Source organism: Oryctolagus cuniculus, chromosome 11 (genome assembly GCF_964237555.1).
Source record: "Oryctolagus cuniculus chromosome 11, mOryCun1.1, whole genome shotgun sequence".
Classification (NCBI taxonomy): Eukaryota; Metazoa; Chordata; class Mammalia; order Lagomorpha; family Leporidae; genus Oryctolagus; species Oryctolagus cuniculus.
In genome coordinates this window covers 123,119,898-123,144,670 of record NC_091442.1, presented here as the reverse complement: position 1 = coordinate 123,144,670, position 24,773 = coordinate 123,119,898, and the positions used below count along the sequence as shown (strand labels likewise).

The following is a 24,773-nucleotide window of genomic DNA, read 5'->3' as shown; positions in this document are numbered from 1 at the left end:
GACCACCTGCAGTCTACACACGGCTTCTTTACACCCTGTGACAGAATTAAGTCTCTCGGGTGGGTGTTTGATGTATTGGTTGAGACGCTCTGCTTGGGACCTCTGCATCGCATATCCGGCCGCGCGTCCAACTCCAGCTTCCTGCTACAGCAGATCCTGGGAGGCCGCGGGTGATGGCTCAGGCGCTCGGTCCCTGCCGCCCCCTGGGACATCTGGATGCAGTTCCAGCTATGAGGTTTGGCCTGGCCCAGCCCAGCCCAGGCTGTTGCAGACGTTTGCAGAGTGAACCGACAGACAGGAGATGTCTCTCAAATAGCAATAAAAATCTCTAAGCCGCCCTTCAGGGGTCTTCCTGCACTGGTTTGCGACGCGGTTTCCTGCATGCACCTGTTTCTCTCTGAAGCGTGTCCGGCACTGAGTGCCCAAGAACGCTGCTGACTTCCAGGTGTGACCGAGTTGGCTCTGTGGGTGCCGGGCCTTTGACCACCAGTTTCGCATGGTGCCCCATGGCTGGCTGTGACCGAGCCCCTGAGAGCCCCGGGGCAGGCCTGTAGGGCCGGGCAGACCCGAGACCTGGCCCGGGGCCCCTAGCACCTGCTGCTCCACTCAGTGGCCACTGGATGCCGCTCTCATTCCGGGCTGGGGTGGGGGTCTAGATGGGTGCCGGGAGGGAACCTGTGCAGAGGGGCAGAGGTGGATGACACCCTGGACAGGGGCTCAAGTCCTGCGGGGCCCCGGCTCTGCTGCCCTCCCAAGAGGATGCGTGGGGAACAGGGCCTGCCGCTGCGGTTGTCACACAGAGTGGCCCGGCCCGGAGGACGCTCCTCCCAGGTCCTGGCTCGGGAAGGAGCCGCCTCACTGGAGCAGCTTGCCCTCCGGGATGTGTTAAACTGTGGCCCCGACACAGTCTTGAGACTGAGTTAGGGTACCAGCAAAACATTCCCAAGGCGGGCGTCAAGTCACCAGCGTCCCGCCTCCTCCGCCCGATTCCGGCTTCCTGATGACGCACACCCCGGAGAGCAGCAGCTGATGGCTCCAGTACTTGGGTTCCTGCCACCCACCTGGAAGGCCGGGGGGGGGGGGGCTCCCGGCTCCAGCCTGGCCCAGCCCTGGCTGTGGGGGGCTTTTGGGGAGTGAACCCAAGGATGGAAGATCTCCGTCTCCCTCTCTTTGTCTCTGCTTTTCAAATAAAATGAAAGCAAAGAATAAAACCTCAACATCCATTTCCGCTTATTTAAGCAGCTGTTTTCTCAGCTCTTACTTCTGTCATGGAGACCAGAGACACCCTCCAGGTCACGTGACATCCATGTTTAGTTATGCATGGAACTGGCAACACAGACGCCCCTCAGGAGCACTTACGATGTTAATTTTTTTTTTTTTTTTGGACAGGCAGAGTGGACAGTGAGAGAGAAAGGTCTTCCTTTTGCCGTTGGTTCACCCTCTAACGGCCACCGCGGCCGGCATGCTGCGGCCGGCGCACCACGCTGATCCGATGGCAGGAGCCAGGTGCTTCTCCTGGTCTCCCATGGGGTGCAGGGCCCAAGCACTTGGGCCATCCTCCACTGCACTCCCTGGCCACAGCAGAGAGCTGGCCTGGAAGAGGGGCAGCCGGGACAGAATCCGGCGCCCCAACCGACCGGGACTAGAACCCGGTGTGCTGGTGCCGCAAGGCAGAGGATTAGCTTATTGAGCCGCTGCGCCGGCCGATAAATTTTTTTTTTTTTTTTTTTTTTTTTTTTTTTAAGGAGGCCGAGTTACAGATGGAGGGAGGGAGAGACAGAGAGGTCTTCCATCTACTGGTTCGCTCCCCAAATGGCCCCAACAGCCAGAGCTGGGCCCATCGGCAGTGAGGAACCAGGAGCTTCTTCCAGGTCTCCCACGTGGGAGCAGGGGCCCCAGCATTTGGGTCGTCTTCCACTGCTCTCCCAGGCCACCAGCAGGGAGCTCGATCGAAGAGCAGCCGTGTCTTGAACTGGCGCCCACGTGGGATGCCGGTGCTGCAGGCGGAGGCTCAGCTTGCTGCCCACAGTGCCGGCCCTTATGAGAGTAAGTCTAACAACCCTCGTGGGCTGTGGGCTCACAAATGCAGGCAGTGGCCTGAGCAGTCAGAACAGGCCAGGCTGCCACGTGGGTGTCAGGGTGGCAGTGGGCTCCTGGCATCCTCACTGCAACTGAGCAGCCTCCACGCAGTGGGGCTTCACTGGCCGGAGCTGGCCACCAGCTCACACCCTCGTGTGTGGGGGTGGTGTGCCCAAAGGAACAGGGTACACCCGGGACACCCACACTCTCCGGGCACACTCTGTGCTAGGGGACAATTCTGTGGGGGAAATGGGACGGAACCGAACGTCCAGCTGTGAAAACCACGTGGGGGAGGGGCGTCCAGCTGGCTCCTGAGCGGGGGAGGGTCCTGCCCCCAAGGCCCAACGACCCACACAGACCGTGTGGAGGAGGTGTGGACGCCCCGTCACACCGGCACCAGGCTGAGTGACACATCATGGAGCACACAGAGTGGCCGGCCCGGACTCACCGTGTCCTGCGGCCAGCCAAGCTGTTCCTGGATTCTGACCACAGAACCAGGAGGTGGAATGCCGTGCACCGACAGAACCGCTGTGGGGGGCAGGTCATCCTCAGGCCATGACCAATGAGGACAAGGCAGTGTGGCACTAGGCACCCCCTGGGAGATGCCAGAAGGGGCCGGGGGCTCTGGGTGACAGCCAGTCCCTGCTGGCCCTGGAAGCTACCTCCTCCCACCACCACCCACGCGGTGCCCTGCAGGATGTGAGCGCGCGGCTGGAGCCTGAGCCAGCAGCGCAGGGACCCTGGACCCTCCTCTGCTGCTGGTCTCAGGCACAGCTCTGGTCCCTGTGCCTGACCTTCCTCGAGGGCCTGACCCTGCTGTGTGTGCTGGCACGCTGGGGGCACAGCCCAGGAGCTGCTTCCTGTCCAGGTCTGGCATCCCCTGGCTTGTGCAGGTCTCTGGGTGGGCACCAGCACATTCCAGGTCCTGGGGACCCAGCAGCCTGCTCCTTCTACCAAGACCCCAGTTCTCTTGATTATCCTGAGGCAAGAGCTGGGGCTGTGCTGTGTGCCAGGTGAGGGCCGGGCAGAGCGCGGCCTGGCTGGGCCTGTGTCCGCCCCCAGCAGAGCCTCAGGGCCGGCGTGGGACTGCCTGTGCTGGGCTGTCCCTTTCTTGCCGATGCTCCCTGCCCAGGTGCCGGCCACTGCGACTCCATGGACCGGCAGACGGCGGCCCTTGCCCAGGTGAGCACAAGGTGCAGCCTTCCTATGGCCCAGACGCAAGGCAGCTCCCGTGCTGGGCTTCTGCTGGGCAAGACCTCGAGGTGGGACGACGACCAACACCCACACCACGCGTCAGACCCCCCAGCTTCTGCAGCTGCAGGCAGCCGAGCTCCTGCCTCCCCTCCCTGGGCCCCTGCCCTCCCCGAGTCCTGCCTCCCTGCTCCCCCTCAGCTGCCCTGGTGGACACAAACCCTCACGCCAGTCCTCCCAGCCCCCAGCTGACGGGCGGGCCAGCTTTGCCAGAGGGCGGGGGCGACTGGGGCGGCGGGGAGGTGCAGTGCTCAGAGCCCAAGCTGGGTTTAGTGCTCACTGCTACCTTGGTAACCTCATCGTAACTCATGATACGGCTTGGCTGTGTGACGGGAACGTGGGGCCCACGTGGGGGGTTTCCTGTGTGGCCACTGCTGTTTGGTGCTCCACCCTGCCCACAAGTACAAAATCCTCATGGACCCTCAGTGTGTGCCAAGAGTGGCCATGAGGTCATGCTCTGGGCACAGCGGGTTAAGCCCCACAATCTGTAGTGAGTCCTGGCTGCTCCACTCCCGGTCCAGCTCCCCGCGAATGCACCTGGGAGAGCACTGGAAGATGCCCGTGTCAGGGCCCCTGCCACCCATGCAGGAGACCTGGACAGGATTCCACTCCTGGCTTCGGCGTGGCCCAGACCCAGTGGGGCCACCCCTCGTCCTCGTCCCTTGAGACTCAAGGCTGCCCCCGGGACCCAGCCTCCACCAGCCATGCTGCTCTGCAGGGGTTGCCCCGGAGGCGCCATGGGAGGAAGCTGAGTCCTCCTGACTCCTGCCTCCCAGGGGGAGCGGGGCAGCGACCTCCTGGAATCAGCATGTGTGTCCCTGACAGAAGGGCCAGGGGCCGTGGACACTGCACACGGCTGGGCAGCTGCCACAATGGGCACAGGAGCACGTGGGACATCTCATGAAAAAGCTTCGTGGCAGAGGCGCGCTCTGGGGGCAGGGCGGTCACCCCGGGCAGCAGGGGGCCAGGAATCGCCTGGGGGCAGGGAAGCCGGTGTGGACAAGACGGGCCCCGGCCACCTGCCTCAGGGGATACGCCCCACGTCCACCCGGGGCCGCCCCTGGATGCTGCCGTGACCAGAGCTCCTCACGGCAAACCTGGCCGGTTCTGATCCGAACGCCTGACCCGGTTATCAGATGTTGGGAGCTGGCGTGCAGGGCTGCTCAGTCAGGCCACAGCCAAGCCCGACCACTGCACTGTTCCTGGACCTGCCAGTGAGCGGGTGTGTGGTGCTCCACCTTGGCAGGGCTGGTGCCCCGGGGCAGATGCTGTGGGAGGGGGCGCAGGCCCCTGTGGGGACGCACCCAGCACCTGGACATGGGGCAAGGGAGAGACACTGCAAGGCTGCTCAGGATGGGCAGCTCCCACCTCCCGAGGGGCTGCCCCCTCAGCACTGAGCCCCTCCCTGGGCTGAGCGGGGCCGGCTCCCTTAGCACCACAGCTGCAGCCACGCTCCAGAGCCAGGGCACCGCCGCGCTCTCGCCAGCTGGGGCTGCAGGGCATGAAGCTGTCCCACTGGCTGCAGCCAGAGGACAGGGCCCAGCCACTGCCGGTGGCGTCCTACCTGGCTCCCAGCACTGGGGGCAGATGACCCCACTGTCCGGGGGCCCTGCCTGCGCCTGCACGCACCCCCTTGGCACATCAACTCCAGCTGCCTTCCTGAGAACACGGGGCCTACAGCGGGGCGCCTGCCGGGAGGAAGCGCCCTCCTCTCCCCAGTCAGGTGTGCAGGCCTCCGTGGAGTGAATCTGGGGGTGGGGTGGGCCCGTGGCCGTGTCGGGGACCGTGCTGGCCAGTGCACCTCACAGTGGGGACGGCAGGCAGAATCGGGTTGGCCCTCACTCCCCAGCCGTCTGCCCGTGTGGGCAGCCTCTCCCAGCCCAGGCCATGGCCCTGCCTCCTGCCACGCCGGTTCCCAGACTTGCCGCCGAGCCTTCTCCGCGTGGCTGAGCTCTGGGTCTGGTCCTGTCTCCCGACACACACGGCAGCCTCCAAGGACAGGAAGCTGCTTCACAGAACTGCTCGCCACGGAACCACACAGCTCCGAGCTCGGCGTCCGCGTGGGCATGGCCGGACCTGCTCTGGTCAGAGGGGACGGGAAGGGGTCTCTGCACAGGCCCTGCCCAGTAGCACTGGGGCCCAGAGCAGCCAAGCTGATAGCCCCTCCCCAAGCAGAGCTTCTCAGAGCCTGCGCTTTGCACGCCCACCCCTTGCCTATAGTCCTTGCCGGCTGCCTGGCACAAAGCCGGCTCAGGACAGAGGGCAGTGAGGTTGTCCCCAAAGGTTGTGGCCAGCAGGGATCGGAGGCCACACACCACCGTGGTCATGATGGACACAGCACATTTCAGGTGGAAAGGAAGCTGGGGCCATTGAGGGTTTATTCTGGTGGTGGGGGGGCGGCAGTGACTGCCCAGTGGCAGGAGCAGGCTGGAGTGAACCAAAATCAGCAGCGGGAGCCAGAGAAACTGGGATGACCCCAGACCCCAGCGCGGTGGAGAGCCCAGGGGTCCGGCTGTGAGGCACACCTCTGGTTGTCAGACACTGAGCTCCAATCCGCTTCCGCCTGTCCGGCCCCCGTGGCTCTGGCACGCTGGGCGGGGCCGTCAGCTGCAGGGGGGAAGGGCGGCAGTGAGTCTAGCTCCCAGTGCGGCTGAGCGCTCGTGCTGTCCAGGGGCGCCCCGTTCACCTGTTTAGACCGCAAGGGAGGCCGACGCCCTCCCCATGCCGAGGGAGGAGGAGGGAGAGGGCTGTCCCTGTGCAGGAGGCGGGCCCAGGGCCATGGGACAGCCCCTGCCTCGGGAACTCACGTTTGCAGGGCCTGCAGCTCGGGAGGCAAGTTGCACCCTGTGTAGACGCCATTGGTGATGCTGTACTCCAGCAAGGCCCCGAAACAGGGATCCTGCGGGGGCACACGAGGAGGCCGTCAGGGCTCAGTCGGGAGGCCTGGACACTCTCCTTGAGCCAGTGGCACCTGTGTGGGCCGTGAACTCACTCTGACGAGGACGTGAGGGTTTCCCAGCACTATCAGCAAGGCCTTCGGTCTGGTGATGGCCACATTAAACCTTTTAGAGTTGGACAAGAAACCCAGGAAGTAGCGGTCGTCCTCAAATCTGTCCTCACTCGACCGCACCTGAGAGACACGAGCGCGGACACAACGGCGTCGCGAGCTGCTCCCAGGCCATGGCCAGCCGGGTCGCAGCGGGGAGCACAGCCTCACCCCCACTCTGCCGTGGGGACCCAGTGCCAGGGTGTCCCCGGGGGTAGGGCTCGAGGGGACTCTTGTCTTTTGTACTGGATTTTGTAACTTACCTGCACGTGACTTGTACTAACAAGGGTGAGTTAAAACTAAGGAGGGTGCTGAGCGTTAGCTCTCCACAGACGCTGTGGGCAGTGTGGCTGGCGGCTCCTCTCCGACACGGGGCCTCCCGCTGGCCCGCCCTGAGCCCCGCTGGGGCGGTTACCGTCTCCTCCTGCACCCCTTCTACTTTTCTTGTCTCCTGGTCGTCTCCGGGCGAGCTCTCTGGGGCTACCGCCCAGGTGGCACCAGGGTCCAGCAGCCTCCACCCTGCCGCCCCCTGCCTTTCGACCCGCGCCACCCCAGGGCACCCGGGCCCAGGCACGGCGGCCAGGGTCCCCACCGTGGAAATGACGATGACCAGGAACTCCTGCCCCTGGAACTCCTCCACCGACCCCACCTTGATGTCCACCAAATCAACGTTCCGCAGCAGGATCTTGATTTTCTCCACCTTAGAAACAGACACAAATAAAGATGAAAGACCGCATGGGACACATCTGTCCAAGTACAATTAGTGTGCAACTCTGCTTTTCTGTCCCGTGTTTCCTCTCGTCTGAAGAGCTGAGAACCACCACGCTTCGCACAGACTGGGGGTGGGGATCGGTACCTACCAGGAGAGCCGGGTTCCACAGGCCATGGCAGGGAGGGAACCCCCACCCAGTTCGGAGGTGAGATGTCCCAGCATCGGCACGACCCAGCGGCCATGTGGGGAGTGAACCAGCAGACAGAAGACCTCTCTCTCTGTCTTTGCCACTTGTTCTCTATTCTCTCTCAAATAAAATAAATCAATCTTTGGGGCCGTGCTGTGTGGCACAGCAGGTTAAAGCCTCGCCCGCGTGGGAGACCTGGCCATTGTGGCCATCTGGGGAGTGAACCAGAGGATGGAGGACCTCCCTCTCCCTCTCTCTGCCTCACCTTCTCTCACCGTGTAACTCTTTTAAGTAAATAAATACATTAAAAAAATCAATCTTTAACACCAGTGAGAAGCGTGTTTGCTGCTCAGCGCTCAGAGTGCAGGGACCGCGTGTACGTCCACGCAGGGCACGGCCACACGGGGATTCCCAGGGAGGAGACAGAGGCCCTGACTCACGGAGGTTCCACTTGCTGACTTCGCAACTTTGTGAGCTTGTGAGAGGGACACACTTCAGTGGAAACCGAATTCTGAACTTGGACCTCTTCCTGGGCTTGATACACGGCACGGTCTCCTAGAGGCTGGGCAACTCCCGGGCAGCCTTATGGCCACCGGGGTAACCGAGGCGCTGGCCGTGCGAGCCGCGCCATCTGGTAGGTTAGGTGGGTGGAATGCACTTTCTACTTACTCTATTCTCAGCTTACAACGGGTGTCCGGACATGACCCTCGGACAGTTATAGATTCAAGACGGCAGAACAGGCAGGTCTGTGCTGCAGCAGGTTAAGCCGCCGCCTGTGACACTGACGCCCTATCAAGTGCCAGGGCTCTGCTCCAATCCAGCTCCCTGGTAATGCGCCTGGGAAGGCAGCGGATGGCGGCCCAAGTGCCTGGGCCTCTGACTCCCGTGTGGAGTTTCTGGCTCCTGCCTTCCAGCTGGCACAGCTGCGCTAGTGGCCATTTGGGGAGTGAACTAGTGGATGGAGGATCTCTCTCTCTCCGCCTCTTTGTGTAACCCCGACTTTCAAATAAGTAAAATAAATCTTAAAAACAAAACAAAAGTCAGGATGGGGTGTGTGGTCTGGTGGTTAAGAAAATGGTAAAGACACCAGCATAATTGAAAAAAAAAAGACTGCAGGGCAGCGCTGTGGCGTAGCAGGTAAAGCCGCTGCCTACAGTGGCGGCATCCCATATGGGCACTGGTTTGAGTCCCGGCTGCTCCACTTCCTATCCAGCTCTCTGCTGTGGCCTGGGAAAGCAGTGGAGGATGGCCCAAGTGCTTGGGCCCCTGCACCCACGTGGGAGAGCTGGAACAAACTCCTGGCTCCTGGCTTCGGATCAGCACAGCTCCGGCCGTTGCGGTCAACTGGGGAGTGAACCAGCAGATGGAAGACTTCTCTTTCTGTGTAACTCTGACTTTCAAATAAATACTTTAAAAAAAAACATTGCAGGAAAAACAACTCAAACTATTCAAGTCAAATAACAACAAATAAAATATTGAACAAAAATTGAGCCACAGTAACCTGTGGGAAAATATCAAGCAAACAACCTATGTAAAGGGGGAAGGGTCTCAGAAGGAGAGGAGAGAGAGACAAATGACACTAAAAATGTGAAGAAATAATGGCAAAAAAACTTCCTGAATTTGGTAAAAACCATTTATCTATAGATCTAAGAAGCTCAAAGACCCTCAGGTAAGATAAATACAAAGAGATCTACAGCCAGACACACCACAGGAAAGATAAATATAAAACGATCTACAGCCAGACACGCCACAGGAAACCTGCAATCCAAAGACCAATGTTGAAAGCAGCAAGGTGGGGGCCGGCGCCGCGGCTCACTTGGTTAATCTTTCGCCTGCGGCGCCGGCATCCCATATGTGCGCCAAGTTCTAGTCCCGGCTGCTCCTCTTCCAGTCCAGTTCTCTGCTGTGGCCCAGGAGGGCAGTGGAGAATGGGGCAGTGGAAAATGGCCCAGGTGCTTGGGCCCTGCACCCACATGGGAGACCAGGAGACACCTGGCTCCTGGCTTCGGATCGGCGCGTTGCACCAACCGTAGTGGGCTGGAATTGTGGCAATTGTGGCTTACACAGCTAGGCCTCCGCCGGCAGCACTGGCCTCCCGTCTGGGCACTGGTTTGAGTCCCTACAGCTCCACTTCTGCTCCAACTCCTGGCTGATACGGCTGGGAAGACAGCGGGGGATGGCCCAAGTGCTTGGGCCCCTGAATCTACTTGGAAGACCCAGAAGAAGCTCCTGGATCCTGGCTTTCGTCTGAACCAGCCCTGGCCATTGTGGCCATTTGAGGAATGAACCAGAGGATGGAAGCTCACTTTCTCTCTCTCCCTCTAACTCAGCCTTTCAAATAAATAAAATATTTTAAAAAATATTTTATTTAGGGGCTGACACTGTGGCGTAGTGGGTAAAAGCCACCGTCTGTAGTGCTGGCATCCCATATGGGCACTGGTTTGAGTCCTGGCTGCTCCACTTCCTATCCAGCTCTCTGCTATGGCCTGGGAAAGCGGTAGAAGATGGCCCAAGTCCTTGGGCCCCTGCACCCATATGGGAGACCCAGAAGAAGCTCCTGGCTCCTGGCTTTGGATCAGCACAGCTCCGGCCATTGCAGCCAACTGGGGAGTGAACCAGAGGATGGAAGACCTCTCTCTGCCTCTCCTTTTCTGTGTCACTCTTTCAAGTAAAATAAATAAATCTTTAAAAAATTTTATTTAATTATTTGAGAGGTAGAGTTACAGACAGTGAGAGGGAGAGAGAGAAAGGTCTTCCATCTGCTGGTTCACTTCCCAAATGGCTGCAATGGCTGGAGCTGCGCCGATCCAAAGCCAGGAGCCAGGAGCTTCCTCTGGGTCTCCCACACAGGTGCAGGGGCCCAAACACTTGGGACATCCCCTGCTGCCTTCCCAGGCTACAGCAGAGAGCTGGGTCAGAAGAGGAGAAGCTAGGACCAGAACCAGCGCCCATATGGGAGGCCAGTGCTGCAGGTGGATGATTAATCTACTGTGCCACAGTGCTAGACCCTAAAATAAATAAAAAAAAAAAAGGGTTGGGGGAGGGGTGCGCTGTGGCATAGTGGGTAAAGCTACCGCCTGCAGTGCTAGCATCCCATATGGGCACCGGTTCGAGTCCCGGCTGCCCACTTCTGATCCAGCTCTCTGCTGTGGCCTGGGAAAGCAGTGGAAAATGACCCAAGTCCTTGGGCTCCTATATCCATGTGGGCCAGAGGAAGCTCCTGGCTCCTGACTGACACAGCTCAGGCTGTTGCGGCCATCTGGGGAGTGAACCAGTGGATAGAAGATTTCTCTCTTCCTCTCTGCAGCTCTTTCAATTAAATAAATAAATCTTAAAGAAAAAAAAAAAAGCAAAACCACTTCTGCATGGAGAACCACAGAGTGACCTCCAGCTGACATCTCTGACTCCAGAGCCCAGGGCCAGCAGATAACACGGTCACGACGCTGAGTGGATAAGAACAAACATGGCCAGGGAGAAGGACGGACATTCCTGGATAAGCCAGGACTGCAAGAACTCACTGTCATGGCCTGGCCCTACAGGAAACCCCCAGCGGGTCTTTCGGTCTGAAACAACACGCAGTGAGCGCCCCGAACGCCCGAGGCTGAGCGTTAACTCCTTCCCACATTTCCAAGTGCAAGGACTTTCTCCTGGGAGAGCCGTGGGCAGAGCTGGATTTATGAACAGCGCAAGGAAGCAGAGGCAGGCGGGCGCTGACAGCTGCTGCCCACGTCCAAGGATGTGTTCCGCTCCTACCACCCCACAAACACACGCACACGGCGCGGCCTAGCAAGGTAAGCCACTGGCCATGACGCCAGCACCCACGTGGGTGCCGGTCCACTCCCGATCACGCTCCCTGAGAACACGGCAGGACATGGCCCCTGCTTGGGCCCTGCACCCATGCAGGAAACGCAGAGAAGCCCCTGGCTCCTGGCTCCGGCCTGGCTCAGCTCTGGCTGTTGCAGCCATCCAGAGAGTGAACCAACAAATGGAAGACCTCTCTGTCTCTCCCTCTCTCAATAAAAAAAAAATAAAAAAAAAAAATCTCAAAAAAAAAAATCTCAAAAAAAGAAAAGTACAGGAGAACCAACCAAGAGGTAAGGCTGGTCCCTGATGGGGAAAGAGTAAAACAGGAGAAGATGATGTAGGAATCGGTACTGTCCTGTTCTCCAGCGTGAGGGACCCGCCCAGGGCACCTGGCTGCTGCTAGTACAGGGCGCACGTCTGCACCCGCCTGGCAGTTAAGAGAGGGCTTTGGACTTGAACTTGGTGCAAACCGCAGGCAGGCGTGCTCCTCCCGGGCCGGGCCACATCTCCTCACCACTGGGAGGACCAAGTATCCTCACCAGGCTCCGGCTCATCACAAGGGAAACAGGCTTGGCCCCTCAGCTCCTAGCACAGGGAAGGGGACCTCCTGGTGGCCGTCTACACGATCCATCGTGTTCTGCTTTTGGGGGCTCTTTCTGGGGCTGTAAGGTGGGATGGCCAAGACACTTGCATGTGCTCGTGGGCAGCTCCTCTGACCCCACAGCTCCTGGGGAGCCGTGAGGAGTGTCTGCTCAGAGGACATGGGGCATGTCCCCCAGACGGTCTTCACGAGGAGGAGCAGGGTGGCTGCTCTGCAGGAGCCCAGGGTGCCTTCTCTGGGGAGCACTGGCTTAGTCCCGCATCAAGGGTGCTGCGTCGTCCTCATGCAGGCATAGGGGGCCGCTGAGATGGCCCTAGGGACGCGGCAGCTGCTGGCACAGGCTGTGGGTGGCAGCGGGTCTACCTCTTTGCATCACTCAAGTGTGGTTCTGTCTTTGGAAACCTTCCACAGAGCTCCCTGAGCCCAGAAACCAAGGCTACGTGGCCCTGCAGCACGCACCTGCTTCCGGTAGGGCGTGATGACGCCGATGTCGCTGGCAGACACGGGGCTGGAGATGCTGCGGGCCAGGAGGCAGCAGTAGCGCATGACCTGCACAGCCTCCGCCGGGTTGAACCACGAGGGGCTTCTTCCTTCACGGGCCTCGTTGCCCTGGGTTGATGAGGAGAGAAAACTTCGTTTACTCAACAATGCTAACCAAGGGCCCGTGGTCCCGGAGCCGAATACGCAACGACAGGAAACACCTGGGTACCCAGCCCCCTGCAGAACCCAGGGCAGATGTCATGAAGTAACTGCATCACAGCCGGACTCAACACTGCAACAGAGGCCAGGACAGGAAGAGAACACTGGGCACGGGTGGTGTTGTGGAAGCGCTCCCTCAGGGAGGGGCCCTGGGGAGGACTCACAGGAGTCTCCCGGCCAAGAGCAGGGCCCTGACACAGGGCATGGATGGCCGCACGCTGGACAGAGGGAACCGTCAAGGTGGCCAGACACGGGTCCACAGTGAGCCAGGCAGCACCGCCTGCTGAGTGGCTGCAGTAAGGCCCCGCCCCGGGCTGGCTGCTCCCACCGCACGCTGAGGCCCTCACCCACTCCCACCTCCAGCTCTGGGCTCTCTGAGCCAACCCTATGGCCACATCTCAAGCAGCTTTTACTGGAGAACAGATGACTCATGTATTTTTAAATTTATTATGGGGGGAGGGATGGAAACTGAGAATAAGAGTTCCTACCTGCTAGTTCACTTCCTAGATCCAGAAAGGGGCTGGGAATGCTATCCCACCTCCCACACGCTGGCAGGAGCTATCATCACTACCTCATAGGGTCTGCACGGGCAGGAAGCAGGAGTCAGGGATCGGATCTGGGAACCAAACCAGGTACTCCAATGTGGGTTTTCCCAGGCCATAGCAGAGAGCTGGATCAGAAGTGGAGCAGCCAGGACTCAAACCAGCTACCATATGGGATGCTGGCACTGCAGGCAGTGGCTTTACCAGCTACGCCACAGCGCCGGCCCCTTTTTATTTTTTTTAAAAGGTTTATTTATTTATTTGAAAGGCAGAGTCCGGCACCATGGCTCAATAAGCTAGAACCAGCACACCGGGTTCTAGTCCTGGTTGGGACGCCGGATTCTGTCCCGGTTGCCCCTCTTCCAGGCCAGCTCTCTGCTGTGGCCAGGGAGTGCAGTGGAGGATGGCCCAAGTGCTTGGGCCCTGCACCCCATGGGAGACCAGGATAAATACCTGGCTCCAGGCTTTGATCAGCGCGGTGTGCTGGCCGCACTGCGCTGGCCGCAGCGGCCATTGTGGGGTGAACCAATGGAAAAGGAAGACCTTTTTCTCTCTCTCTCACTGTCCACTCTGCCTGTCAAAAAAAAAAAACAAAAAAACACAAAAAACAAAAACCAAACAGGCAGAGTTAGAGAAAGAGAAAAAGAGGGGAAGAGAGACAGAGAGAATCTTCCACAAGCTGGTTCACTCCCCAAATGGCCACAACAGCTGGGCGGGGCTAGGCCAAAGCCAGGAGCCTCTTTGGGGTCTCCCATGTGGGTACAGGGCCCAAGGACTTGGGCCATCTTCTGCTGCTTTCCCAGGTATTAGCAGGGAGCTGGATCAAAGCGGAGCAGCCAGGACTGGAACCAGCACTGGGATGCTGTTACTGCAGACCGCAGCTTAACCGGTTCACTGTACCACAGTGCCAGCCCTGCCAACGGGTTTGATAGGGGTGCCAGGTCCACTCAGGGAGGAAAGGACCGTCTGCAGTGAGTGGAGCTGAGAAGACTGGATTCCCACGTGTGCCAGAATGAAGCCAGGGGCAGGCGTTGTGATGCGAGCGTTTCAGCTGCCACTTGGGACCCCTGCTCCCACATCAGAGTACTGGTTTGAGTCCCGGCTCCCTTGCCCCCAATACAGCCTCCTGCTAGTGCATCCTGGGAGGTGGCAGGTGATGGCTCGAGTGCTTGGGTGCCAGGCACCCATGTGAGAGACCTGGATGGAGTTCCAGGCTCCTGGCCCTGCCTGGCCCAGCCCTGGCTGTGGGTAGGCATTTGGTGAGTGACCCGGTGGGTGGAAGGTCTCTGTCCCTGTTGCTCTTTCAACTAAATGAAAATAAACACTTTTTAAAAAACGAAGTTATACCTCCATACAAAATTTAAAACAGACCAAAGAGCTAAATGCAGGCTGAAATCTATACACCTCTTCACAAAATGGGGAGACTGATTCTTGGGGGGTATGATGCTAGAGATACAGGAACAACTGAGCAGATAAACTAGACAATCTAAATAAAATGCCAGGGCCAGCGCCGCGGCTCACTAGGCTAATCCTCCGCCTGCGGAGCCGGCATCCCATATGGGCACCGGGTTCTGTCCCGGTTGCTCCTCTTCCAGGCCAGCTCTCTGCTGTGGCCCGGGAGGGCAGTGGAGGATGGCCCACGTGCTTGGGTCCTGCACCCCATGGGAGACCAGGAGAAGCACCTGGCTCCTGGCTTCAGATTGGTGCAGCTCCAGCTGTAGCGGCCATTTGGGGAGTGAACCAACAGAAGGAAGACCTTTCTCTCTGTCTCTCTCAATGTCTATAACTCTGTCAAATAATAAAAATAAAAATCCCAGAGTGGGCATCGGTTTCGCAGTCAGGACACCAGTTAAAGCGCTCCTGTCCCCATCGTGGGTTAAGTCTTGGCTGCTGACTCGGCTTCCTGCAGCACAGACCTGAGAAGCAGGGGTGACGGCGCAAGCACTCGGGGGGGGGGGGGGGCCTGCTGCTCACGTCGGGACCCGGATGGAGCTCCCGTCTCCTGGCTCTGGCTCGGCCCAGCCACGGCTGCTGTGCACCTCTGTGGCGTCAACCAGGGATGGGAGCTTGTTCTCCCTCTGCCTCTCCAATAAATGAGTTAAACAGTCAAAGAGAACGACAAAGAGGACTCGCATGGGCATTTCTCCCGAGATGACACACGACCAGCTGGCCTAGGAGAAGCTGCTCAGCGTCACTGGTCATTAGGGAACCACCTGAGTTATCACCTCTCACCCACCAAGGCGGCCACTATGAAACCCCAGAACCAACACGAGCTGGTGGAGGAGCAGAGAAACCAGAACCCCCGTGCACAGCCATGGCACACAGCACTACCCCGTGGCCCGGCAGCTCCGTATCTGAGAAGACACCCCACAGAGAAGTGAAAGCAGGACCTCAGAGCCACGTGTCCCTCCGTGCTCACAGAGCTTCAGTAAAAACACCCGAATGTTTGCAGCCCACGTGTCCACAAGCAGCGGGGCGCCACAGAGTCTTCGAAAAAAGAAGGGAATTCTTTTTTATTTACTTGAAAGAGCTAGACACTCACATATACACGCATACCGGGGAGGGGGTTGTCCTCCACCTGCTAGTTCACTCCTCAAATGGTTGCAGTGGACGGAGCTGTGCCCTTCTGAAGCCAGGAGCTGGGAGCTTCTTCCAGGGCTCCAAGGACCTGGGCCATTCCCCACTGCCTTCTCAGGGGCATTAGCCAGGGGCTGGATTGGAAGTAGAGCAGCTGGGACTCAAACCAGGGCACTGCAAGTGAGGCCCTTAACCTGCTGCACCACAGTGCTGGCCCCAGGAAGGAAAATTTAGTCATTTAAATTTTATTTGAAAGACAGAATGAGGGGTCGGTGCAGCAGCACAGGGTGTTAACGCCCCAGCCTGCAGCACCAGCATCCCATATGGGCGCCGGTTCAAGTTCCAGCTGCTCCACTTCCAATGCAGCCCCCTGCTAATGCAGCTGGGAGGGCAGTGAAGAATGGCCCAAGTCCTTGGGCCCCTGCACCTACACGGGAGACCCAGAAGAAGCTCCTAGTTCCTTTCTTTGGATAGACCCAGCTCCGGCCGTTGTGGCCATCTGGGGAGTGAACCAGTGGATGGAAGACCTCTCTCTGTCTCTCCCTCTGTCTGTAACTCTGCCTCTCAAATAAATAAATCAATCTTAAAAAAAAAAAAAAAGAATGATTAAGAGAGACAGAGGCAGAGACACAGAGGTACCTTCCATCTGTTGGTTCACTCCCTAAAAGGCCACAACAGCCATCATCCACTGCCCTCCTGAGCCATCGGCAGGGAGCTGGGTCTGAAAGGGAGCTCTGATAGGCGCTGCCTGCATTTGCAGGCTATGGCTTAACCTGCTGCACCACAATGCCAGTCCTAAATGGAAAGAAATTCTGACACGCACCACTCACACACACTGAGGACACTGTACCAGACACAGAAGGACCGACACTGCATGACTCACTCACGTGAGGCAACGGGAAGAATCAAGTTCTCAGAAACACAAGGTGGAATGGTGGGTGCAGGGGCTGGAGTAGGGCACAGGGGGGCTTAATAAGGATTTTGCAAAATGAAAAAGTTTTGCAGGCTGGTTACAAACTGATGAAATATACTTTAATACTACTGAGTTTCACAGCTAAAAATGGTTACCATGGGGTCTCGTGCTGTGCCAGTGGGCTAAGCATCTGCCTGCAGTGCTGGCACCCCATATGGGCACCAGTTCGAGTCCCAGCTGCTCCTCTTCCCATCTAGGTCTCTGCTAATGTGCCTGGGAAAGCAAAACCCACGAGGCTACAAGGGCTAGAAAGTAAGACAGAACTGGATAAAAAAGTACAATTTCTGGAGTAGTGCTGTGGTTCAGCGGGATGCACGCTGGCATCCCGTATCTGAACGCTGCTGTGAGTCCCAGCTGTGCCGTGTCTGACCCAACCCCTGCTGAAGCACCTGAGAAAGCAGTGGAAGACGACCCTAGTGCTTGGGTCGCTGCCACCCAGGTCAGAGACCAGAATGGGGTTCCTGGCTCTTGACTTCTGCCTGGCCCAGCCTTGGCTGTTGCAGCCATCTGGAGACTGAACCAATGTGAAGGTCTGTCTGTCTCCCCCTCTCTCTGATGCTCTGTCTCCCAGGTACACAAATACACTTTATGCATTTTTAAAGCCCAATTTGAAGGTGAGACTTCACTACTTTTCTCTACGGGGGAGCTCCTAGCAGATAGAATGCAGACCAGGGTGCAGCGGAGCGGGGGCCGTCTCCGAGGCTAACGGCAAAAGGACTACACAGAGCATCCACTAAAGCTGACACCTAATTGACCATATTAAAAAATACAAAACAAGCAAACAAAAAAAACCCAAGGTCTTCAACCAACACTTAATAAACAGAAACTAAAAAATCGGTGGTTAAAACATTCTCCACAACTCAGAAATTAGTTAAGAAAACCACCTGTCTCGGGGCCGGCGCCATGGCGCAGTAGGTTAATCCTCCACCTGCAGTACCGGCATCCCATGTGGGCGCCTGTTCTAGTCCTGGCTGCTTCTCTTTGATTAGCTCTATGCTATGGCCTGGGAAAGCAGTGGAAGATGGCCCAAGTGCTTGGGCCCCTGCACTCATGTGGGAGACCTGAGAGAAGCTCCTGGCTCCTGGCTTCGGATTGGTGCAGCTCCAGCTGTTGCGGTCAACTGGGGAGTGAACCAGCAGATGGAAGACCTTTCTGTCTGTCTCTCTCTGTAACTCTGTCAATAAATAAATAAAAATCTTAAAAAAAAAAAAAAAAAAGAAAAAACCCACCCTTTTCAAGGAAGAGAAGGGAGGAGGAAGTGGCTGTGAGAGCCACCCGGATGGGCCTCGTGACCGGCAGGGAGGACACAGCACTTAAGGAGGGCACACGGGAGCCCGCCCTTCTCAAGGGGTGGGGGCAGCACGTGTCACCTGTGGGCTCAGTGATTCATGTTACTCTGTAAAGCTCTGGTGGTTTTCTTTTAGATTTATTGGAAAGGCAGAGAGAGACAGAGAGAGGAAGGGAGGTCTTCCATCCATGGTTCACTCCCCAGACGGCCACAACAGCCAGGGCTGGGCCAGAACAGAGCTCGGAGCTTCTTCCAGGTCTCCCACGTGGGTGCAAGGGTTCAAGGACTTGGGCCATCTGTTCCTTTCCCAGGCACGTTAGCAGGGAGCTGGACTGGAAGTGCAGCAGCCAGGTCTTGAACTGGCACCCACGTGGACGCTGGCATTGCAGGCGGTGGCTTTAGCCTGCCGAGTCACAGCACCGGCCCCAACTCTGTTCCAGAGCGAGTTTCCACGCCCAGGTGACCTGGACTCAGCCTGCACTGCTCAGGCAGGAACTTGGGGGGCACCGGCCCCCGCCTGGGGGAGCCCCCATCTTGTTTCGCACGCTGCAGCCGCCCCTGCATGGCTCAGGGGCTTCCTCCAGATGCAGCCGCCCCTGCATGGCTCAGGGGCTTCCTCCAGATGCAGCAGAGGGACTCCCTCCAGCACAACCTCTGGTTTCTAAGGAGCGATAAAGCTTCAGGAACAGCTGGATCCAGGTCCTGTTTGTGATTTGAGAGGCAGAGAGGGAGTGGGGGAGCGAGTGGGCGAGTGCACAAGCACACTGGCCACTCTTCAGACGCCCACAGGAGCTGGGCCACAGGAACTAGAAACGGGCTCAATCCAGGGCTCCCTGTGGTGGCAGGAGCCTGTCCCCTGCTGCCTTCTGGGTCTGCACTGGCAGGAAGCTGGAGCCAAGAACTGCACTGGGACTTGAACCCAGGACTTGTGCTGTGCGATGCAGGTGTTCTAGCCACCAGGTTACATGCTTGTCTCATCTGCTTCTGAGGATGGCAAAACCAGGCAGGCAGTGGGGACCTGCATTCCTGGGGGCAGAAATGCACCTCAAGGCTCCAGTGTGTTGGCCAACCAGTGAAGACGGCCCCCCGGGCACCCTTCTTGAGGTGCCGCTTCTCTTGGGAGCCCCTCCTACCCTTGGTGGGGGTGAGTTCACTCTGGACAGACCCCTAATGGATGTTCCCCCCGTGGAGTTCAGTGAGAAGCCGAGTGTGGGCAGGCAGCTATGTGAGCTGTGTCCGCGATTGTGCAACTGGAGGTGGCGCTGCAGGCAGAAGGGGGTGCCTGACACCAGCTCCTTGTCTCTTAGGGGTTGATACAAAACTTAACCTCTGCTGCTTTCAACCAAGTTCCAAACGCAAGTCACCTGAGTTCTGGGCCACTGAGCCCTGGCTCCACCTCTCCTGAGGCCACGGCGAGGGGCCGCTCTAGCCTGCTGCTGCCCCTCACGTCCCAGGGGCTGCTCAGGCCTGTGGCGACCCCACACGGGGTTCTCACGTGACTGGGCTCCTTGAGCAAATGACCTGCACTGTCCCAGCTCTCCTGCCTCTGAGTGCTGCTTGGAGCTCCTCCCCAGCTCAGGGAGCCCAGCACCCATCTGCTGTCCTGCGGCCACCCCCGTGTGGCTCTCTCTGGGCACAGTTTGTCTGACAGGAGAGGTCAGTGCTCAGACTTGAGGGTCAACAGCCCCTTGTCAGTGCCTCTTAGCCCTCAGAGACCAGCACTGAGCCTGCCCCGGCACACACTGGGACAGTCGAAGCTCGGGCCCTTGCCCACACAGCGAGTCCCGAGCGGCTGTGCACACCGCTTACCCGCACGCCGTGGAAGATGAGAGGGAAGCCTTTCTTTGGCAGTTTCTCCCAGCCCAGCAGAGAGGTCACCACTGCGGGGTCAGCACAGACTTCGAGCTCCTTGTGGTAGAAGAGCCGGGACGGCAGCGCCAGCAGGGCCGAGTGGGATCTGTAGTTCTTCACCAGCTTCGTCACCTGTGCGGAGGAGGCGGCCACAGATGTTGGCAACTCGAACAGGCCTGGCCACAGGGAGAGGGTGTGTGGGAACCCTGCCAGTGTCCACTCCACGGGGCAGCCCTGCTGCTGCTGTCCCCTGCCCTCAAAGCCAGCCCCCCGGAAAGCTGTTGAACCAAGGGTCCATCTTCAGAGACAAGAAAGGCCCTCCTGCCCCTCCCGGGTCTGGATGCAGCCGAGTCTCTCAAAGGAGGCAGGTGGCCCCTGCCACACAGAACCTGGCCGCCAGGCGAGGGGCTGGCACGGACACCCGGACATCCGTTACAGGCCCCAGGCTTTTCTCTGGACCCAGTCTCGCAACTCCAGCCTGCACACGAAGCCCTGTCTTGCTCAGCTGTAGTACAGCCACATACCAGGACAATGGACAGGCTGGGGACCATGACAACCCCGTGGCGTGAGGCATTCACTCGCAGAGTTCTTCCTTCGTCCCATTGGCCCTGCTACTTCTTTTTTAAAATATTTACTTGAAAATCAGAGTTACAGAGAAGAGAGATTGATCCTCCATGCACTGGTTCATTTCCCAGATGGCTCAAGGGCCAGCGCTGAACACCAAAGCCAGGAGTTCCATCCAGGCCTCCCGCATGGGAGGAGGGAGCCCAAACACTTGGGCCATCTTCTGCTGCTTCCCCAGACCATCAGCAGGGAGCTGGATCACAAGTGGAGCAGCCAGGGCATGAACGAGCACGTACTTAGGACGCTGGTGTCACAGCCGGTGGCTTTACCTGCTGCACCACAATGCCAGCCCCTGGCCCGGTGACTCCCGACTCAGGGGAACAAGCTTCAGTTCACAAGTCAGCCTAAGACGCCAATCAAAACGCTGAGGCTGGCCGAGCATCCCGACAGCGTGCCTCACCTGGGCGTGCAGGTGATGGGAGGGGGAGGGGCACACTGCACCAGGGCTCACAGAGCTTGCAGGACAGGTGGGCCCTGCGGAATGTCCCCAGGGACGGCAGCAGCACGAGGGGCACAGGGGCACAGGCCATGAGCACAGGGCAGCTCCAGCAGGCAGCACGGAGCTCAGGTGCCCGCGCTGGGCCCAGCAGATGTCACAGCCGCCGTCTCGTCCTGGGGTGGCAGCAGGGGCCCCCTGAGCCTGCCGATGGACCACGTCGCTCGGACAGCAGGCGTCTCTCTTGGGGGTGGCCCTCACAGGGTCTTCCTCACCTCGAGACAGCCTACCCCTCCACAAAGCCTGGGCTCCACCCCTGCCCCTCAGGACTTTCAGCGGGGGGAGGGCTCCACTGCCCACAGCAGCAGCAGGCTCCAAGTGGACCTGTCCGTCGTCGGCCGCCCCTCCCGTCTCCAGTGATGCTGGCCACGAGCCCACGTGGACATCGGCTTTGCTTCTAGATGCGAGTTCAGAGAACGCTGCTTGGCTCCCTGTGACCGCCGGACTCTGCACACCCAACGTTCGTGAGTGCAGCGTGCTGGGGCTGCTGGGGACTCGGGGTGAGGCAGCGGGCAGCAGGCGAGCCAGGAGCTGCAGGATGTGCGCTGCAGGTCAGGAGACCACTGGGACCCTCCTGACAGCCTCTCTCCGGCAGGCCTTCTCTTTTAGGAAAGATTACAAAGGTGACTCCCTGCTTTTCTCAGCAGCACCTCAGACAGCTGGAAGCCTGCCCAGTCAGCAGCCCTGAGCAGTGACAGGGGGCGGTGGTTCGTGTGTGGCGCAGGGGACCCAGAGCGGCACACCCTCCCCGAGGAGCCCTTGCACAGGGCACAGTGCGCCAACACGAACAAGCCTGAAGGGGCCAGGTGATTCTGCTGCAGGTAGGAAAATCCTCACTTGTCTTCTCTAGGCCCAGGACACGACTCGGTAGACAAGGAGGGCAGGGGAGCCCCGAGCTGTGCGGCAGCAGCTGACCTGCGCCTGGCGGCCTGCACCCGGCACCACCTGTGCTGGGAACTTACCAACAAGGGGTTGTATGCACCACATGCACCGAAAGCGTTCTCATCCCTCAGGTATGCTGGCCGGGACATGAGCCTTTCCAACATGGACACGTTCAGCCCGTAGGCCATGGCCAGCCGGGACTTGATGACTGGGCCGAGCTGCATGGGGTCCCCGGCAAGCACGATCTGCAGCACAAAAGGGGACTCAGCAGGTGACGGGCAGGGCAGCCTCCCGCCTCCCACCCACCCAGGGCAGCCGGGGAGCGCTGGCGGTCACACAGGCAGCAGGGCCCCTGGGGTCACTCTGGCTGCTGGGGTCAGGAGGGCGTGGCTGGGCAGCCTGATGGCAGCCACGGAGGTGGGGAAGAACCGCACAGGCCTGAGACACGAGCCCCTTCGTGAGCTGCCTCCACGTGCCCCTCCCGGCCCAAGCTGCAGCTGGCTCTCTCCCCTAAACTTGCAGAGCTGCGTGAGCTCCAGCCGCGAGACCGGTCTCCCAGTTCCTGCTGTGCCTGGCCCTGGCAGAGGCCCCTCCCCCGGCCTTTCTCCCGGATGCTCCATCCAGGTACAAGGCCCAGCCATGCTGACCATCTCCGAGGCCACAGGCTTCAACCACCTCCGTGTCCGACAGGTCTGAACCTTTTACCACCTGTCTACGCCCCTGGGCATGTGGGAGCTCACAGAGAGCCGGGACCCCAGTTCCTGACCCCACCGCTGCGTCCCCACTGCCCAGGATGGTCCCGCCTTCCGAGTGAGCAGGAGTGAGTGCGACAGAGCGGCCTGCCTCCTCCTGGTCCAGAGGAAGGAGATCTGTGACTGCACCACAGCCCACCACTGCCAGCAACATCAGGTCCTGGGCACTGTCCTGACCCCTGTAAGGCTGTGGCTGCCCCCCAAGGACCAAGGCCCCAGCACTGTGGGAAACGGCATGCATGGCACACAGTCCTCACCTGACCACTGACGTCTGAGACCAGCCCCAAGGGGATGAGGCATTCCGGCTCGCTCGCCTGCCCAGCCTCGTCCACAAAGACGTGGGTAAAATGTCCAATTCTAGGGTCAAAAGATGACTTCAGTGGTAATTTCTGCCAAACTGTCTTATAACTGGTGCCAACAACATGGGCAAAGTCACGTTCAATACCGTGGGGTCACAGCGGGGCCACCGTACAGATGCTGGATGATGCGCACTCCCACGAACTTCCTGAGGCCTCCACAAACACGTGGATTTCAACAAGCAAACCTACTCTGAATGGCATTTCCCACACACTGCATGAAGTACTTTTGTGTTTGCTTAAATATTCACATCTAGGCTGGGCATTTGGCCTAGTCACCAAGGCAGCCACATGTCGGAGTGCCTGGTTTGATGCCGATCTGGCTGCTCGCTCCGGCCGCCCGCTAGCGCAGGCCGATGCTCGAGCGGCTGCATGCCTGCCACTCACTCGGGACCTGGCCTGGTTCCGGACTCCTGGCTTCAGCAGCTCTGGCCTCTGCAGGCATCTGGGGAGTGAGCAGCAGACAGGCGCTCTCACACTAATTTTTAAATTCTTCCCTTAAGAAAAAAATGGGAAGGAACAAGGGGTGAGGCTGGGTGTGGGCAAAGCACGGGATGTCCCCGTGGCAACTAAGGGCACTGCACAGCCATGACGGCAGGCCCGTGGCTACTTCTCCGTGGGCCTCTGTTCCCCACGTGACAGGCAGGGCCAGTCAGGTGCTGCAGTCGGCACAGGCTGCTCCTCCATCTGCTCCTTTCCTCCGACTTCTGCTCCCCAGCTGCTCTCAGTGGGGGCACTGCCCAGCCTTCCAAGCCAACAGACCAAGGCCTGAGTTGAAGAGGACGTCGGGCCAGCCTCTGTATGGACCCTCACTATAGCCAGCTGCTAGGCCCGAGGAAACAAGCTGGGGGCAGAAGACCCCTGCGGCTCAGAGTCAGGGCTGGCAGGACAGGCCCCAGGTGTGCACCCAATTTGGTTGCCAAGCCTGAGCCCTCCTCCCCCTGACCCCAACACTGGACAGAGTTTATGCCCACAGCCCCGGATGCCCCACTGTGGGCGGACGAGGCCCGGATCTGCAGATCTCAAGCTCCGGCCTCCTGCAGCGATGCCCAGCCCACGGAAGACGAGGACATTGTGACATCGCCCCCGTCACGACTCAGTCTCAGCTGACACAGCACACGATGCACCCTCCCGAGGTGTGCCTGTCTTCACCCCGAGCCCACCGCAGCTGTTACGGCTGCTTCCCCGCACGACACCGCTCTCTGCACCTCCCAAGCATCCCCAGCCTCAGGACCCCAGTGGTCCTCAAAGGGCTGTTCCAACCAGGGACTCCCAATCCAGCTCCTGCACAGACGGCCACCTGGGAGAGCTGTCACGGGGCTGACCTGGCAGAGCCCAGCAGTTCCCCTGCAGGACCGCCCAGTGCCCCTTGAAGCTCCACCCCCTCTTCTCAAAAGCCTTTCAGGGCTCCTGCTGAACCGGGGCTCGGCCGCTGGGCCTGGGCCTCCAGTGCCAGCTCCGCCTCCCCTGCCCTCCTCGTCATCCGGCTCTGGCTCTGCGGAGGCCTCTGTGTGCTGGCCATCCTGCAGGTCCCCGGCCGTGCCTCTGCGCGCTCACCTCACGCCTATCTGGTAGAAGAGGCCAGCACTGCTGCAGGTGGTGATGATGACCCTGAAGCGCGAGGCTTTCCAGATGTCTTCCCCGTCCTTGCAGTAGGGCTTGATGGCGTCGAGGATCGTCTGCGGGCGTGGGGGGAGGTAACCTCAGGTTTCAAAGCAGTGAGCATTTATTTTAATGGGACAGAATCAGAAGTTTGACAGGAATCCTAACACAACCTTGCCTCAATGCCACCCTTTAGTCGGGACTAAGTACCCATCTAAGATTGTTCTAAGGGGCCAGCGCTGTGGCATAGCGGGTAAAGCTGCTGCCTGCAGTGCCGGCATCCCATGTGGACACTGGTTCAAGTCCTGGCTGCTCCACTTACAATCCAGCTCTCTGCTGTGGCCTGGGAAAGCAGAAGATGCCCAAGTGCTTGGACCCCTGAACCCACGTGGGAGACCTGGAGGAAGCTCCTGGCTCCTGGCTTCAGATCGGCCCAGCTCCGGCCGTTGCA

At 59.3% G+C, this 24,773-nt stretch overlaps 1 protein-coding gene across 9 annotated transcripts in view; it reads right to left on the bottom strand.

Moving 5' to 3' along the window:
- Positions 1 to 3,468: 3,468 nt before the first annotated feature.
- The window catches only part of MOV10L1 (Mov10 like RNA helicase 1), a 73,244-nt gene continuing 51,939 nt past the window's right edge, over positions 3,469 to 24,773 (bottom strand). For 2 of the 9 annotated variants that reach the window (XM_070053073.1, XM_070053075.1), the window contains exons 7-15: positions 24,278 to 24,399; positions 22,622 to 22,721; positions 21,693 to 21,857; positions 19,569 to 19,742; positions 12,140 to 12,289; positions 6,969 to 7,076; positions 6,323 to 6,460; positions 6,138 to 6,229; positions 3,470 to 5,937 (exon numbers count right to left, since the gene is read on the bottom strand). In XM_070053073.1, coding sequence (XP_069909174.1) covers positions 5,934 to 5,937; positions 6,138 to 6,229; positions 6,323 to 6,460; positions 6,969 to 7,076; positions 12,140 to 12,289; positions 19,569 to 19,742; positions 21,693 to 21,857; positions 22,622 to 22,721; positions 24,278 to 24,399 — 1,053 coding nt within the window. In that variant the 3' untranslated portion in view covers positions 3,470 to 5,933. Of the gene's footprint in view, positions 5,938 to 6,137; positions 6,230 to 6,322; positions 6,461 to 6,968; positions 7,077 to 12,139; positions 12,290 to 19,568; positions 19,743 to 21,692; positions 21,858 to 22,621; positions 22,722 to 24,277; positions 24,400 to 24,773 lie in introns of all 9 variants that reach the window. The other 7 variants (XM_070053074.1, XM_051839219.2, XM_070053072.1 and 4 more) reach the window with 7 other exon arrangements.